General features: G+C 38.5%; 1 protein-coding gene across 2 annotated transcripts in view; it reads right to left on the reverse strand.

The window, feature by feature from the left end:
- The window catches only part of lmbrd1 (LMBR1 domain containing 1), a 186,090-nt gene that overhangs the window by 74,101 nt on the left and 95,826 nt on the right, over positions 1–16,163 (reverse strand). For both annotated transcript variants that reach the window (XM_059982288.1, XM_059982289.1), the window contains exons 5-6: positions 15,826–15,893; positions 2,027–2,115 (exon numbers count right to left, since the gene is read on the reverse strand). In XM_059982288.1, coding sequence (XP_059838271.1) covers positions 2,027–2,115; positions 15,826–15,893 — 157 coding nt within the window. The remainder of the gene's footprint in view (positions 1–2,026; positions 2,116–15,825; positions 15,894–16,163) is intronic.

Below are 16,163 nucleotides of genomic sequence, written 5' to 3' on the forward strand. Positions count from 1 at the left end.
GTACTTTTATTACAATCAATTGAAACACCTCGACTGCACACAAGTCTCCCAAAAACAGACCACAGTTTAACTAAGTGTGACTTTTAAAACCAATTGGCTGCACCAGTGATGATTTGGTGTCATATTAAGGGTGGGGGGGGGGGGGGTGAATACTTATGCAATCAATTATTGTGTTTTATATTTATAACTAATTTAGATGACGGTAGAGATCTGTTTTCACTCAGACACAAATCAGTCTTTTTAAGTTGACCAGTGTCAAAAAAGCGAAATTAAATCCACCGTGATTACGAATTGTAAAACAATAAAATATAACAGCTTCCAAGAGTGTGAATACTTTTTATAGGCATTGTACATTGCATTTTTACTTCCTTCTAGGTAATATGGTTTCATGTACAAGGGCTTACTATATCTAGATGAAAAAAATGAAGCATTAAGGCAGAGAAAACTACAAGCAAAGTGATGAAAAATGGTATTAATACAGATAAGTAGTTAATAGATAGCATTACAATTGCCAGTCTTGAATGCTTATCTACACTAATTGTCATGTTCCAGCACACCATCTCAACAGTGGGCTGAAGGGCCTGCGTTGGCCAGCACACAATATGCTGCAGGAACTCAGCACAGAGGGAAATGTACAGTTGCCACGTTTCAGGGTGAGCCCCTTCATCAGGACTGGAAAGGAAGGGGGCAGAAGCCAAAATAATGCAAGGAGAAGGGAAAGAGTACAAACCGGCAGGTGATAGTTGAGACCAAGTGAAGGGAAAGGTGGGTAGGCAGAGGAGAGCAATGATGTGAGAGGCTGGGAGATAACAGATGCAAGAGATAAGGGGCTGAAGGAGGAATCTGCCAGGACATACAGTGGAATGAAGGGTAGGATATGGGGACAAGTGACTTTAACCAAAAACACTGACTGGTTATTTCCCTCCATAGATGCTGTCTGACCTACTAACTTCTTCCAGTATTCTGTGTAAGTTATTCAAGTTTTCCAGCATCTACAGAACACCTTATGTTTCTGTGGGCCTATGTTTTACTCTGCGATTTCATGACACCTACGTTACTAGGCTACTGACTTTTATTCATTTAAATATTTACATATTTGCTCCATTAACAATATTTATTGACCCAATTTTCATGGAAGATCTCTGCTTTTCTGTTTTGCTGCTGAAATTTTCAGCATGTAGCATTTAATTTCATTATCTGTCTTGAATTTGTAATGTTATGTGTTGCTGGAGTGTAACTCCACTGTCAGTTTGAACATTAACGAAGTCCAATGCCTACAAAGTTCAAAGCAAATTTATTATCTATGTCACCATATATACAATGAGATCAATTTACTTGCAGACATTCACAGTATAACAAAGCAGCATAATATAATCAATGAAAAATTGCACACCAAGACTGACAATGAGCAAAAGAAGATAGCCAAAATACAAAAAGTAAATGAGTAAGATTGAGAACATGTGTTGTAGAGTTCTTGAAATTGAGTCCACAGGTTGTGTAAATCAGTATTGATGCTATGTTGGCAACAGAATGGGTGATGACACTTGCCCGCTGCACATAGGACATCCTTAGATTGTATTGGTTGTCAATGCAAATGACTCATTCACTGTATATTTTAATGTACATGTGATAGATAAATGAATCTGAATCTGGATTTTTTTTTCAGATCCTGATCTAAAATAGTAATTATTAAGGAATTAGTGATTATTGAAGCATTGCATTCCTTATTATTATTTTTGTTTTTGAAAGAGATGGAAGTAAACATTTTTTGTTATCAAGCCTGACCTGCAGAATTAACTTTGTACACCTAGTCTGCAAGGAGCAAGATCATGATGAATGGCAACATCCTAAGAATGGAAAGAACATAATGTAACCTATCAACTATTTTTACTCCCATAGTCTTGTGCTTTTTTAAAAATTGTAAACATGCTGGCTGTCATAAATGTGGTGGGCCAAAAGGCATGGCTCTAAGTAAATAAAACTCTAAGACCATGAATTATCAATGCAAAATGAATGTTCTACTTACGACTGCTTCCTAGCTCTTCAAAAAGAAATTTCACCTTTTCCCATTCTGTAGAGTTTTGATTTGCTGGAATATTCAAAGGAACAAAAGCACTACAATAGAAAAAAAGATTAACTTCAGATATTGCACTTACCTTACATAATGAACACCGTATGGTGTTCTAAAATGAACGTATATTTTATGAATATAAATAAAAGTGTCTCAAAGTGCCATGGATAATGGATTTAAAATTTATCTTTAATCTTTCAATTTCATTACTTCAATCACACAACTTAAAATTATTTGGTAAAACAATAATTAACAGGAAGTAATTGTACAGAAACCTACATGGCATCAAATTTTAAAATTACATTTCAACAGAAAAAACTCTAGTGACCTCAACTTTTGAAAAATCTACCCTGTACTACTGCAAAATAATTTGTACGTTATTAAAAGGAAACCATTTAAATTTAACCAAGCGCTATCCATAAAATTCTCAAAGCAGTGTGAAATAAAAGAATTCAATGGTAATTCTTTACATCCATTGGATCAATTGAAATCTAATGCATTTCATCAGACAAGGTTGAGAATGAGACTACAGTGTACATTTAAATAAAAACTTAAAAAAGAATATCAAATTTGATTTATATTCAAGAGAGTATTTAATTTCCTGAATTCAAGTCATTCATTGTCGTACTTTGCTCACTTTTCCATTCATTGATTTCAGGACAATTGGAGTGGTTTTTCAAATCTTCAAACACAAAGGGGAACACTCCCCAATTATTCAGTCCGTAACCATGCCCATTGATAAACCTTGTTAGTGTCATTCATTACATGATCTTGGAGCAACTGATCTGCAACATTTTCATAGAAATTGTGGCATGTATACCAAACTGAAAAAATGAAGCTCCATGTCAGAAGAATAAGGTGCAGCAAAATAAATAAAATTCATAAGGGTGCAGCAAAAAAAAATACCAATGGGTGAAAATACAATAATCTTTAGAGATGACAGGACAAATTTGGAAAGGCAATAATAACAAAGTACTAAGCTCTACAAATAAAGACAGAAGTTCAAAAACTGGAAAACAATGGTTAACCACTTAAAAAGTTGGAGTATCATGTAATGGAACAACGTCAAGATTTTGGAAAGGATACAAAAGATACTAAAATGTTATTTTAAAAAAATGAAGGAATGAGGGATTCAATCAGAGGGAAAAGAAAAACTAGGGTTGTCCTGATGCACTTTCTGGCCCGAAACATTAATGACCCCCCTCCACTCACCACGGCCCAAGCAGTTTGTTCTTTTGACAATATTGTTATCACAATACAGTTGTAGAGGTGTTCAAAACTTGGATAGTTTTTGAAAGGAGAAACTCAGGCATCTTCAAAGTTCATAGTAAATTTTGTTACCAAAGTACATATACATCACCTTATAAAACTCAGATATTTATTTTCTTGTGGACATGTACAACAAATTTGTAGAATAGTAACTATAACAGGAACAATGAAAGATCAGAATGCAGAAGACCACATGCTATGCAAATATAAATATAAATAAATAGTAATAAGTAACATGAATGTGAGGTAATGAGATAGAGTCCTCAAAAGGAAATCATTGGTTGTAGAGACATTTCAATTATGGAGAGAGTGAATGTAATTAGCCCCTTTTATTCAAGAGCCTGACGGTTGATGGATAACAACTGCTCTTGAACCTGGTGGTGCAAGTCCCAGGGCCCTTATACCTTCTACCTGAGGACAGCTAGAAAAGACCACGATCTGGATGGTGGGGATCTCAGGTGATGGATGCTGCTTTCCTATGACAGCTCAGAAGAGAAGAAAAGTGAACAGAACTTTAGTGGTGACAGGAAATTCCACAGTCAGGGGAACAGAAACGAGATTCCATGGGTGTAATAGAGACATCCAGATGGCATGTTTTCTCACAGGTGCCAGGATCAGAGATATCTTGAATTGGGTCCATGGAATTTTCAAGGGGGAGGGTGAGCAGCCTGAAGTCTTAGAACATATTGGCACCAATTACGTTGGTTGGAAAGGTGAGCAAGTCCGAAGAGAGATTTTAGGGAACCAGACAGAAAGCTGAAAAGAAACAGGATCTTCTGGGTAGAAGTAATCTCTGGCTTGCTGCCCATACTACATGCCAGGGAAAATAAGAATGTGATTGTAGATTTTCACAAATAAAATTGCAGAGGTGTTTTATCTTTCAGAAAAGCCATGGCAACACATTTCTGAACACAAAACACGCTATAAACCCTTTACGAAATTGCATTATCACATCAGAGTAGCCCCTTAAAGAGAAACCCCAACTCAATGTCAGTAGTTTTTAATTATGTACTGCACATTTCCACCAATTATGTTACCCTATAGGACAATTTGGTAGATGGATACATAGCTAAAAAACTGGCAAATGGGGCAGGGGCTCAGATATATGGATCAATGGAATCTCCTCTGGGGATGGTATGACCTATACAAAACAAATGGGTTATTCAGCTGAATCCATAATGCAAGCTGCCTTGATGACAATCGCCCAGTGGCACTCACATCTGTAGTGATGAAATGCTTTGAGAGGTTGGTCATGACAGCCAGGACCTGGACCCATTGCAATTTGCCTATTGCCACAATAGGTCAACGCCAGACGCAATCTCAATGGCTCTTCACATGGCTTTAGACCACTTAGACAACACAAACACCTATGTCAAGATGCTGTTCATCAAGTATAGCTCAGAATTTAATACCATCATTCCCACAATCCTAATTGAGAAGTTTCAGAACCTGGCCCTCTGTACCTCCCTCTGCAACTGGATCTGTGAGGATTGGTGGTAACATCTCCTCAATGATGTTCAACACTAGTGCACCTCAGGGGTGTGTGCTTAGCTCACTGCTCTGCTCTCTTTCTCTATAACCAAGAGTAAGTGGCTAGGCATAACTCAAACATCATCTATAAATTTACTGATGATATGACCATCATTGGCAAAATCTCAAATGATGACAGGGCATACAGGAGCGAGATATATTAACTAGCAGGGTGTGTCGCAGCAACAACCTGGCATTCAATGTCAGTAAGACGAAAAAGCTGACTGTAGACTTCAGGAAAGGTAAGACAAAGGAATCCTCAGAGGAATCAGAACTGTAGTGAGTGAACAGTTTCAAGATTTCTGAGGATCAAACCTGGTCCCAACATATCGGTGCAGTTATAAAGAAGGCAAGACAGTGACTATACTTCATTAGGCGTTTGAATAAATTTGGTATGTCAACAAATACACCCAAAAACTTATGTAGATGTATCGTGGAGAGCATTCTGACAGGTTGCATCACTGTCTGGTATGTGGGTTGGGGGTGGAGTACTACTACACAGGACCCAAAGAAGCTGCAGAGTTGCAAATTTAGGCGGCTCCATCTTGCGTACTAGCCTGCAAAGTATCCAGAACATCTTCAAGAAGAGGTGTCTCAGAAAGGCAGTGTCCATTATTAAGGGCATGCCCTTTACTCACTGTTACCATGTAGGAGGTACAGAAGCCTAAAGGCACACACTCAGTGATTCAGGAACAGCATCTTCCCCTATGCCATCCAATTCCTAAATGGACACTGACCCCTTGGACACTACCTTACTTTTTAAATATATGCTCATTTTTTGCATGTTTTAATCTATTCAATATACAGTACAGATACTGTAAATCATTTATTTATTACTTTTTTTTCTATATTATGTACCTCAATGAACTGCTGCTGCTAGGTTGACAAATTTCTCAATACATGCTGATCAGAATAAACCTGATTCTGATTCTGAAATTGTGGTCAACAAGATGAGTTGCAATGTAAAAGCAGACAATAATCAAAGAGGGTAATGAATACCGGACCGAAGCTATTATATATGTGAACACATGCAGTATAAAGAATAAGGTAAATGAACTTGTAGTACAGTTACAGATAGGCAAGTATGACATTGTGGGCATCACTGAACTGAGGCTGAAAGAAGATTATAGCTGGGAGCTTAATATCCAAGGATGCACATTATGTCGAAAGGATGGCTTGGTAGGCAGGGGAGGCTCTGTCGGTAAAAAATGAAATCAAATCATTAGAAAAGGTGACATAGGATTCGAAGGTGTTGAATCATTGTGGGTAGAGCTAAGGAACTGCAAAGGCAAAAAGACCCTGGACAGTTGCAAGGCATGGGCTACAAACTATAATGGGAGACAAACAATGCATCTTAAAAGGGCAATGTTACAATAGTCATGGGGGAATTTCAATACGCATGTAGATTAGAAAAATCAGGTTGGTGCTGGAACCAAAAAAGGGGGATTTCTAGAATGCCTACAAGATGGCTTTTTAAGAGTAACTCCTGGCAGGGGATCAGCTACTCTTGATTGGGTGTTGTGTAATGAACTGGAATTGACAAGAGAGCTTAAGGTAAAGGGAACTTTTGGAGCCATTGATCATAATATGACAGAACTCATCCCGCAATTTGAGGAGAAGCTAAAGTCAGATGTTTCAGTATTAGAGTGGAGTAAACTGAATTACAGAGGCATGAAAGAGAAACTGGCTAAGAGTGATTGGAATAGTATACCAGCAGGGATAACAGCAGAGCAGCAAGGCTGGAATATCTGGAAGTAATTCTGAAAGTGCAGGACATATACATCCCAAAGTGTAAGTAGTATTCTAAAGCTAAGATAATACAACCATGGCTGACAAGAGAAGTCAAATCCAAAATAAAAGCTAAAGAAAGGACATAGGAGTTAGAGGATTGGGAAGCTTTTAAAAACCAACAGAAGGCAACTAAATAAAGTCATAAAAAAGGAAAAGATGGAATACGAACGCAATAATATTGAGGATACCAGAAGTTTCTTCCAATATACAAAATGTAAAGAGAGGCAAGAGGAGATATTGGAGTGGTGGAAAATGATGCTGGCGAGGCAGTAATGGGAGACAAGGAAATAGTGGATGAATTGAATAAGTATTTTGTACCAGTTTTCACTGTGGAAGACAACAGTAGTATGGTGGAAGTTCAAGAAGTCAAGGGGTAGGAGTGTGTGAATTTATCATTACAAGAGAGAAGGTTCTTGGGAAACTGAAAGGTCTGAAGGTAGATGAGCCACCAGGGCCTGATGGTATAATAGAAAAACATAGAAACATAGAAAATCTACAGCGCAATACAGGCCCTTTGGCCCACAATGCTGTGCCGAATATGTACTTACTTTAGAAATTACCTATCTAAGCTCCATGTACCTATCCAGGAGTCTCCTAAAAGACCCTATCGTATTCACCTCCACCACCATCTCCGACAGCCCATTGCATGTACTCAGCACTCTCTGTGTAAAAAAACTTAACCAACATCTTCTCTGTACCTATTTCCAAGCACCTTAATACTGTGCCGTCTCGTGCTAGCAATTTCAGCCCTAGGAAAGAGCCTCTGACTATCCACACAATCAATGCCTCAAAGGATTCTGAAAGAGGTGGCTGCAGAGACTATGGAGGCATTAGCAATGGTATTTCAGGAACCACTCGATTCTAGAATGGCTCCAGAGGAATGAACAATTGCAAATGTTGCTCTACTCTTGAAGAAAGGAGACCGGCCAAAGAAAATAAATTATAGGTCTAATTTCTCATTAGTCTAATTTCAGGGGTTGAGAAGACATCGGAGTTGATTGTTCAGTAAAGATGTGGTGTTGGCCATGGAGAATTTAAAATATGTAAGAAAATGTCGAACTCAAATGGGTCAAGGATAGTGGAAGCAGACAAGTCACTGTCTTTGTTCCTGTCGTGTGCTTGGAGATGAAGTCTGCCATTTTGTGGAACTGTTTTACATCCTCCATTTTGAGAGATGAAGTTGCTTTCCTTTCTGTTTTAAAGTAGACACAATGATGTTTCAGGTAATATGCTGAACTAGAGATCATTTCCAAAGAAGTTACTTGTGAGGTGTTCTTTGATACAAAATATGCAGGGTTATGAATGTCAGGGTTGGTGCCTGCCTGGAGTGATTTGAGCTGGTTACTGAAGAGAACCAACAGCCATAAATTACTGATTGTCACTTGCTGGGAAGAGGGCAATAAATGGATGCTGGCTTGGCACAGAGCGAATAAAAAGGTATTAAAGGTCAATCAGATGACCTATAGTCAATGACACTGGAATGCAATATTTGAATTAGTAAGGAACGAGTATAAATGTGTGTTTTCAGCAGTAACTCTCTCAAGAGACCCACCATCACAAGGAAGAACTGCCCATGCCAGGGGCTGGGTGAAGAAAAGATCGATCATCTAGCCAAAAGATATCCCCTAATTCAGTGTTATAAGATTGGAAAAGTGGTCTGAGAAGGTACTGGTATGCTGAGAACAGTAGAATTCATGTTCTAAGCTGCTGGCCCGGGGTGAACATAGTTACGTTGTTGTTTGTACTGAGACAAAGTGGGAGCTTCAATTAATTATGTGTTGCATAGTAAATCTCCTAACCTAGTTCTGTTGACAAAAGATCAACAGTGGTTTCAGGGTAATTGATAGCACGATGAAACTGTCCATAGTCAGCATGGTTTCCTTCAGGGGAAATCTGGCCTGACAAATCTTTTGCAATTCTTTGAAGAAATAACAAGCAAGATAGACAAAGGAGAATTGGTAGATGTTTTATACTTGGATTTTCAGAAGCCCTTTGACAAGATGTCATACATGAGGCTGCTTAACAAGTTAGGAGCCCATGGTATTACAGCACAGATGCTACCATGGATAAAGCAGTGGGCTGCTGGTGACTAGTGGTGTTTCACAGCACTCTGTGCTGGGGGCACTTCTTCTCATTTTAATATATCAGTGATTTGGATGATAGCTTTGCTGCAAAGTTTGTAGATAATACAAAGGTCGCTGGAAAGGCAGTTAGTTTTGAGGAAGCAGAAATACTACAGAAGGACTTTGACAGATTAGAAGAATGAGCAAAGAAGTGGCAAGTGGAATATAGTGTCGGGTGGTGTATGGTCATGCACTTTGGTAGAAGAAATGCAAGGGTTGACTACTTTTTAAATGAAGACAAAATTCAAAAATCTGAGGTGCAAAGAGACTAGGGACTCCTTGTGAAGGATTCCCTAAATGTTTATTTGCAGGTTAAGTCAGTGGTGAGGAAAGCAGTGGAGGCCAATTCTCTGGATGCTTTCAAGAAGGAGCTAGATAGGTATCTTATGGATGGGGGAATCAAGGGATATGGAGACAAGGCAGGAACCGGGTATTGATAGTAGATGATCAGCCATGATCTCAGAATGGCGGTGCAGGCTCGAAGGGCCAAATGGTCTACTTCTGCACATATTGTCTATTGTCAAATGTGATATTAGCATTCACTTCAAGAGGACTAGAATATAAATGCAAAGATGTAATGTTGAGACTTTATAAAGCACTGGTAAGGCCTCACTTGGAGTATTTTGAGCAGTTTTGGGCTCTGATCAAACACTGATCCTGGGGGTTCAGCTCAAAGCTGATAACCCTGACTGATCAAACAAAACTGTTACAGAAACAGCAATAAAGAATCCTTTTACATCTATATGAGACGGTATTTCTGAATCTCCACCCAGGACTTGCATGGCTGACAACTGCGAAAACCAAGGGGAAGCTACTGGCTTCCCTGAACACCACTGGAGATGGATGGATGAAAACTGGGAGGAAGGAGGAGAGAAGGACCTTAGGGAGAGAAGGGAAAATCTTAAAAGGGACTTGAGGGCCAACTTTTTCCAAGTAATGCAGCAAGTATACTGAACAAACTGACACAGGTACTTGTTGAGACATGGACTTTACGTACTGCTGTCACCTGCAAAGTTTTGAACTGCTGCCAGCTTAGAGTAATATTACTACCACAGGTTCCTTTCCAAGTCACACAACATCCCAAACCTGGGAACATATAGCTATTCCTACATTGTTGTTACAACCAGCCTTGAGTGATAACTTTTGCTAGCAGGACTACAGCAGTTCAAGATAGCTCACCATGTCTTTCCCAAGGTGCAATTAAGGGATAAATAATAAATGCAGGTTATGCCAGTGATGCACCATCAATAATTCTCGGAGACGGGAAGCAAACGATAGGCTTTTATTAGCTGCAGAAGTGACCACAACATCTTGGAGACTGAGGGAGGAGCAGTGCCTCCAATCGCCTTTCTACAGGGGTCTGTGGGAGGAGCCACAGGAGCAGTCAGCAGAGGGGCGTGTCCAGACAGGTATACACATAGTTTACCACAACCAGCCATGTTCATATCCTGAAAAATTAACATGCCATAAAGCAGCATTGGGGTAGACAAAGACTGATACCAAGGGGTATAAAAAGGCAATGTTCTGATGTTTTTAGATTTCTTTACTAATCATTGAAAGTGTACAAATGGTTTAGAGTATTGACAAGTGGCTGTCTTTTATTCTTTCTTAGCAAACATCCTGATAAAAAGGGAAAGCAATGCAACAGTTTTGTTCATTCAAACTGTAGGTTAGACAGCTGTTTACGTCACCATCTACCTTCCTTCTTCTCTCTACCTCAAGCTCCACAGTTGCTGGGTAGAGCTAAACCTGCATTATTGAAGCAGACCAAAAAACAAAACTTGACTTCTGCTTTGCTTTATGCTCAGTTCTCTACTAGAGCGATTCAGCAATTAAACTATTGGTTGAAGCTATTAATCAATCACTCTGAGCTGCAGACAGCAGGACAGTCACCATGAAAGAGACTTTCAAAACAATCTTCAAGCTTGTCATTAACAAACACAAGAAGCAGATGAAAATAGGAACAGGAACAGATCACAGTGCCCTATCAGCATGCTGTGCAACTTGACACAATCAGCTTATATGCTGATCCCAACTCACCCATGCCAGTTCTTTTCATCTCTCTTTCAAATATATATATCAACCTCCACCTTAAATACATCTAATGATCTGGCCTCGACCACCTTCAGGGTAGAGAGATTCACTAACTTTTGAGAGAAGAATTTTTCTAATCACTTCAGTTTTAAGTAATCTCCACCTATTTCGTGGCTATGCCCACATTGTGACTCTCCAATTAGTGAACACATCTCAGTATCCATCCTGTTAAACTTCCTTAGGATCTTACATATTTCAATTAGCTTATACCTCAGTCTTCTAAGCTCCACAGAATACAGAATTAAACTGCTTGAAGTGGGGCTTGGGAGTTGATGCGCTTTATCTGTTTTGCTCTGATTTTGGGCAGGAGGAGGGATTTGGGGGTCGGTGGGGGTTGATGATTGCGCTGCCATTCTTTGCTTTCTTGATTTTCTAGCTACACAGAGAACTGAAGAATTTTGAAGTTGAATACTTTGATAATAAATGAACCTTTGCCTACCCTCTCATGTCAGGAATAATCCTAATGAATCTCATTGGATTTCCCCAAGCTACCATATCCGTTTCTTCAATAAGATGACCAAAACTGTAGATCAAATTCCAGGAATGGCTTCACCAACATTTATACAACTGGCACAAAACCTGCTCCATTGCTTAAACTCTGACCCATTCACAGTAAAATCTAGCATGTTGTTTGACTTCCCAACGTTGTACTTGCCTGCTAACCTTTTATAATTCATGAACTAGAACCCTCAATCTTTGTGCTTTAACAATTTGCCTCTATTTAGATATAAACACTCCTTGTGATTCCTATCAAAGAGAATTTCCTACATTAAACTATTTGCCAGGTTTTCACCACTCAGTCTATCTGTATCCCATCATAGCAGTTAGTGCAATACTGTTACAGCTCGGACTGTGGAGTCTGGAGTTCAATTCCCGGGTCCTCTGTACATTCTCTTCGTGGAATGCGTGGATGTTCTCTGGGTCCTCTGGTTTTCTCCTGCATTCTAAAGATGTAAGGGTAGATTAATTTGTCATTATAAGCTGCCCCATGATTAGATTAGGGTTAAATCAGGGTTGTTGAAGGTTGCTGGGTAGTGCTGCTCGAAGGGCCTATTCTGTGCTATATAGGTAAAGAAATTTTAAAAAAACAAAATCATCGTCTTCTTCAAAATGCCCTTCTGCCTTATTTTATATAGGTAAATTTGGAAATTATTAATTTCTTTCCTTTCTACGATCATTAGTAGAAATATTAAATTACTGGGAGCAAAGAACAGATCCCTGAGGCATTCAAGTAGAGATGTTCCTCTGGTTATTCCAAGTTTTTCCTTTTTTTGGTGTAACAACCAATTTTCAATCCATGTTTAATACCCCAGTTAAGAACATGTTTTATTGTATTACTACAGTTATGCTGCTGGGTATTTTATTTATTGCAGATCTTATGTAAAATGCAAAATTTTCTGTTAATTAAATTTCTAGTCTAGTATTTTGTTTTCTGTTAAGATAATGAGTCATTTGGTTAGCTTAGGAATGCTGTATCAGCAAATTAGGTTTGTCTTGTTAACATTCTATCCAATGGGATGCCACTGAACATTCAAGAGAGATGGGTGACATGCAATTTCTAGGAGAACATGGATTTTTGGGGGTCTCTTTTGCTGGAGTTGGGGGGGGACAAGTGAGGTGCTGAAAGGAGCACAATGGAAGATGCCGAGGGAACCCCACCCGAAGGACAGACACTGTTGTAAGAAATTCTTTGTGCAGCCAAATGGTTCCACAGATTAAGTGCCAATACCCAACTAGTTAGCCAGTTAGTTCATAATGGACTCAGAGGAAAGTTCGAATCATGGCCGGTGCTTTTCACGCAGAAAGTGGGTTCAGCGCCAAGAGCAATTAAAGTGAAGTGCACAACTACCCAGCTCCAACATTTATGGGCACATATTATAGACTGGCTTAACTGTAATGGGTCTTTTTCTGTTAACTGTCTGTTAAAGTTGAAATATTTCTAAATATACTTCCACTTAAGTTTATGCCAGTATAAGCTCTGTTATTTCATGGAGAACAATAACTTCTGCACAGGGCAGTATTTATACAGCATTCACCATAATTTTCATTCCCCTAATGGAACATTCCAACTTTACTGTTTGTCTTGAACCTAAATCTTACTGACCCTAGATGTGTGTTATTTGTTGGAAATGACTGTCTCACTGTTACTCATGCATTGCTGGGTCAAATAGCTGTTAGTTGGATAGCTAACAAGCTTTTGTTATGAGCCATGGTGAGAGGGTTACACGTGCTAACACATTTAATCCAATACATTGTGGTCTTACTTTTGCACCATCCTCTGACATGGTACATTCTCAAATATCTTTTGGAAATCTAAATATACTGGACCTGCAAATTCTCCTCTATAAATGCTGTGTCACAACCTCAAAGAATTTGAGTAAATATGTCAAACATGATTTAACTTCAGAATCTGGCTTACTGTCACTATCTTATATGAAGTGACATTGCTATCTGAGATTCTGTCAACAACAGTGATATCATCAGCAAATTTATAGATGGTATTTGAGCTCCATCTAGCCACACAGTCATGAGAGCAAAGGGAATAAAGCAATGGGCTAAGTATGTACCCAGATGTTATTACCAACCTGCATTGACGGTAGTCACAATTTAAATCAAATCTGTCATTCTACCATACTCATGAAAATAGCGAACAGTGTTTTCCGTGGCCAAGGTGCAAAACACTGTATCAACAGTTACACACTGCACAAAGTACACACAAGATAGCAAGCATAAATGGTATTACAATCACAGAATAAAAGAGACAAACTCATGCCATCAATCCACAGTCGACCACAGTAGGGCTCGTCTTCTGCTGAGCAAATACAAATAACAAATCCAGTTGCAGGTGGAAGTACTGTGGTCCAAGATTTGTAGCTTGTTGATTAGTAGTGAAGGGAAGATGGTTTTGAAAGCCAAGCTGCAATTGATAAACAGCAGCTGGAGATTCATATTGCTGTTTTCCGTTACCTTTCAGGACCGATCATGTAGTTATTTGGTATTTTCAACACTGAAAACCACCAACTTTTAATCCATGTGATGAAGTTAAGTATGTAACTCAACAATGCAATGCCAGTGAATAAAGCATTATAAAAAGGTATCATATTTCATGTGAGGAATTAAACTAAGAAGCTCCTTCCTATTCTTACCCAGCATTATGGTTTGTAAAGATGCACTGACTTTTCATTAAGTTTTGCCTAACATACCTCTCTTGAATTCTGCTGCAGATATTTTTGCAGCTAAAACTGTCAGCACAGGAGACTGCATTTCAAATATGGACACATGCAAATACCAAATACTCAAAAAGACACTACATAAATAACAAATAGAGGGTGCTATCTGGACACTGATTTTGATTTTTGCAATGAGGCTAAATAGATAATGATGGAACACACTAGAAAGGGTACTTTGGCTAGACTAAACAATGAGGAAAAACTACTAGTTGAAGTTGTTTTTCTTTGAGCAGAGGCAGCTAAGGAAAATCTGACCTGTCTCCTCAAGTATCACAATTATAAAGGAACAGAGTAAATAATGAGAATTATTTTCTTTTGGCAGAGGTGTCTATAACCAGGAGTACTAGATTTCAAATAAAGAACAGGATATTAAGACAGCAATTAAGGAAAAAAAAATCATCCAGAGACTCAAGGGGGTAATAGAGACTAATTTTAGTAGCATTTAGATCAGGCATGGGCAAACTACGGCCCGGGGGCCATATGCGGCCCGTGAAGCTTTTTAATCCGGCACGCAGAACTTGATGAAATTGTATTAATAAACCTTGTTAACGTTTTTTCCCCGCAATTCTGGCATTTTCCCAATCGATGACGCACTCTATATACATTGACCTTTGTTGAGGTGCAGCATATTACTCCACATTTGCGCTTTACTCTTTGTTCGGTTCGACCTATTTCTGTGAACAGGCGTTCAGACACATGAACATCAACAAAGCCAGCCACAGATCCAAGTTAACTGACCAACACCTCAGAACCATCCTGAGAATCGCCACAACAAAACTAAATCCAGACTTTGATGCGCTGGCTAAAAAGGGAGACCAACAACACTGTTCCCACTGAAATTAAAAATAAGTTTCTTCGTTGTGTTATGTATAAAATGCATTTGAAAATATTTTTTTCAATAAGCCTTACATGTTACATGTCATTTCTGTTAAGTGATGGACATGAGTAGTGCGCAGGTGCACGTACGTTCTCAAAATAAAAAATGTGCTCCAGATCAAATAACGTGCTCCGCATACTGGCGTGCTGTCACTGTTCTGTCCTTGTGCTGGTCGTTGTTGAGTTTTGGCACAGGGGACAATTGAATAAGAAGGAGCAGGACAAGTAGATCTGCATCTCCTACCGTTTTTGAAATAAAGACAGTCAGGAGGAGAGTGATGATGATAATATCTTGAAGGATAACAGAATTTTTCAGTGCTTTAAAATAATAACTGTTACTATTAAAAAAAGCTGTATTTTATTCATTTAATTTTCAGTGTTTTAAAAGTCATTTCAATAAATAGCTAAATACCATGGGACTTCAAAGACAGATATTTTGTTGTAATGCATTTGTTCATTTTCAATTAAAATTAAAGCACATGTTTTCTACATATCCCATGATATTTTATTTTCTCTTATGAGGTGTATTACCAAAACACTCCGTCCATTTGCTCCTGGTCCGGCCCCCCTGTCAAATTTTAGAACCCTTTGTGGCCCGCAAGTCAAGAAGTTTGCCCACCCCTGATTTAGATGAACATATAAATATCATCGTTTAAAACTCTATGGGCTAAGTGCTAGAAAATGGAAATTACATAAATTTTTGATGGCCAACACAGCCACAATTGTGTGAAGGACCTGTTTCTGTGCAGTTTCACTGGGACTCTATTTAACTAACATTTTATTATTCTAAACATGAATGCATACTGCTCCAAAACTTTGCATCTTATTCTGAAAAACTTACCCAATTAAGAGAAGAATGGAGCAGACAAACACAAATCCCATGGTATACATCAATGCATTCTTCACTTGCTTTAAGAAACAATGTGAAAATAAGCAATAGTGTTGCATACATCCAATTTTATTACAGATAACACACAGCTTCCTTAAACCTAACAATTTGTCTAAAAGCATTTTATTTCAGTTCTGACAAGAATATCCATGTGCAATGCTATGCCTTCACTTTTTCACAAGACTGCCAGACTTGCTAAGTGGTTCCAAAGTATTTGTTTTCAATTTCAGATTTACAGTACTTCAGATATACATTTTTTAATTTCCATTCAATTCCTTATCACATTACAT

This window comes from Hypanus sabinus, chromosome 10 (assembly GCF_030144855.1).
Source record: "Hypanus sabinus isolate sHypSab1 chromosome 10, sHypSab1.hap1, whole genome shotgun sequence".
NCBI classification, from domain to species: domain Eukaryota; kingdom Metazoa; phylum Chordata; class Chondrichthyes; order Myliobatiformes; family Dasyatidae; genus Hypanus; species Hypanus sabinus.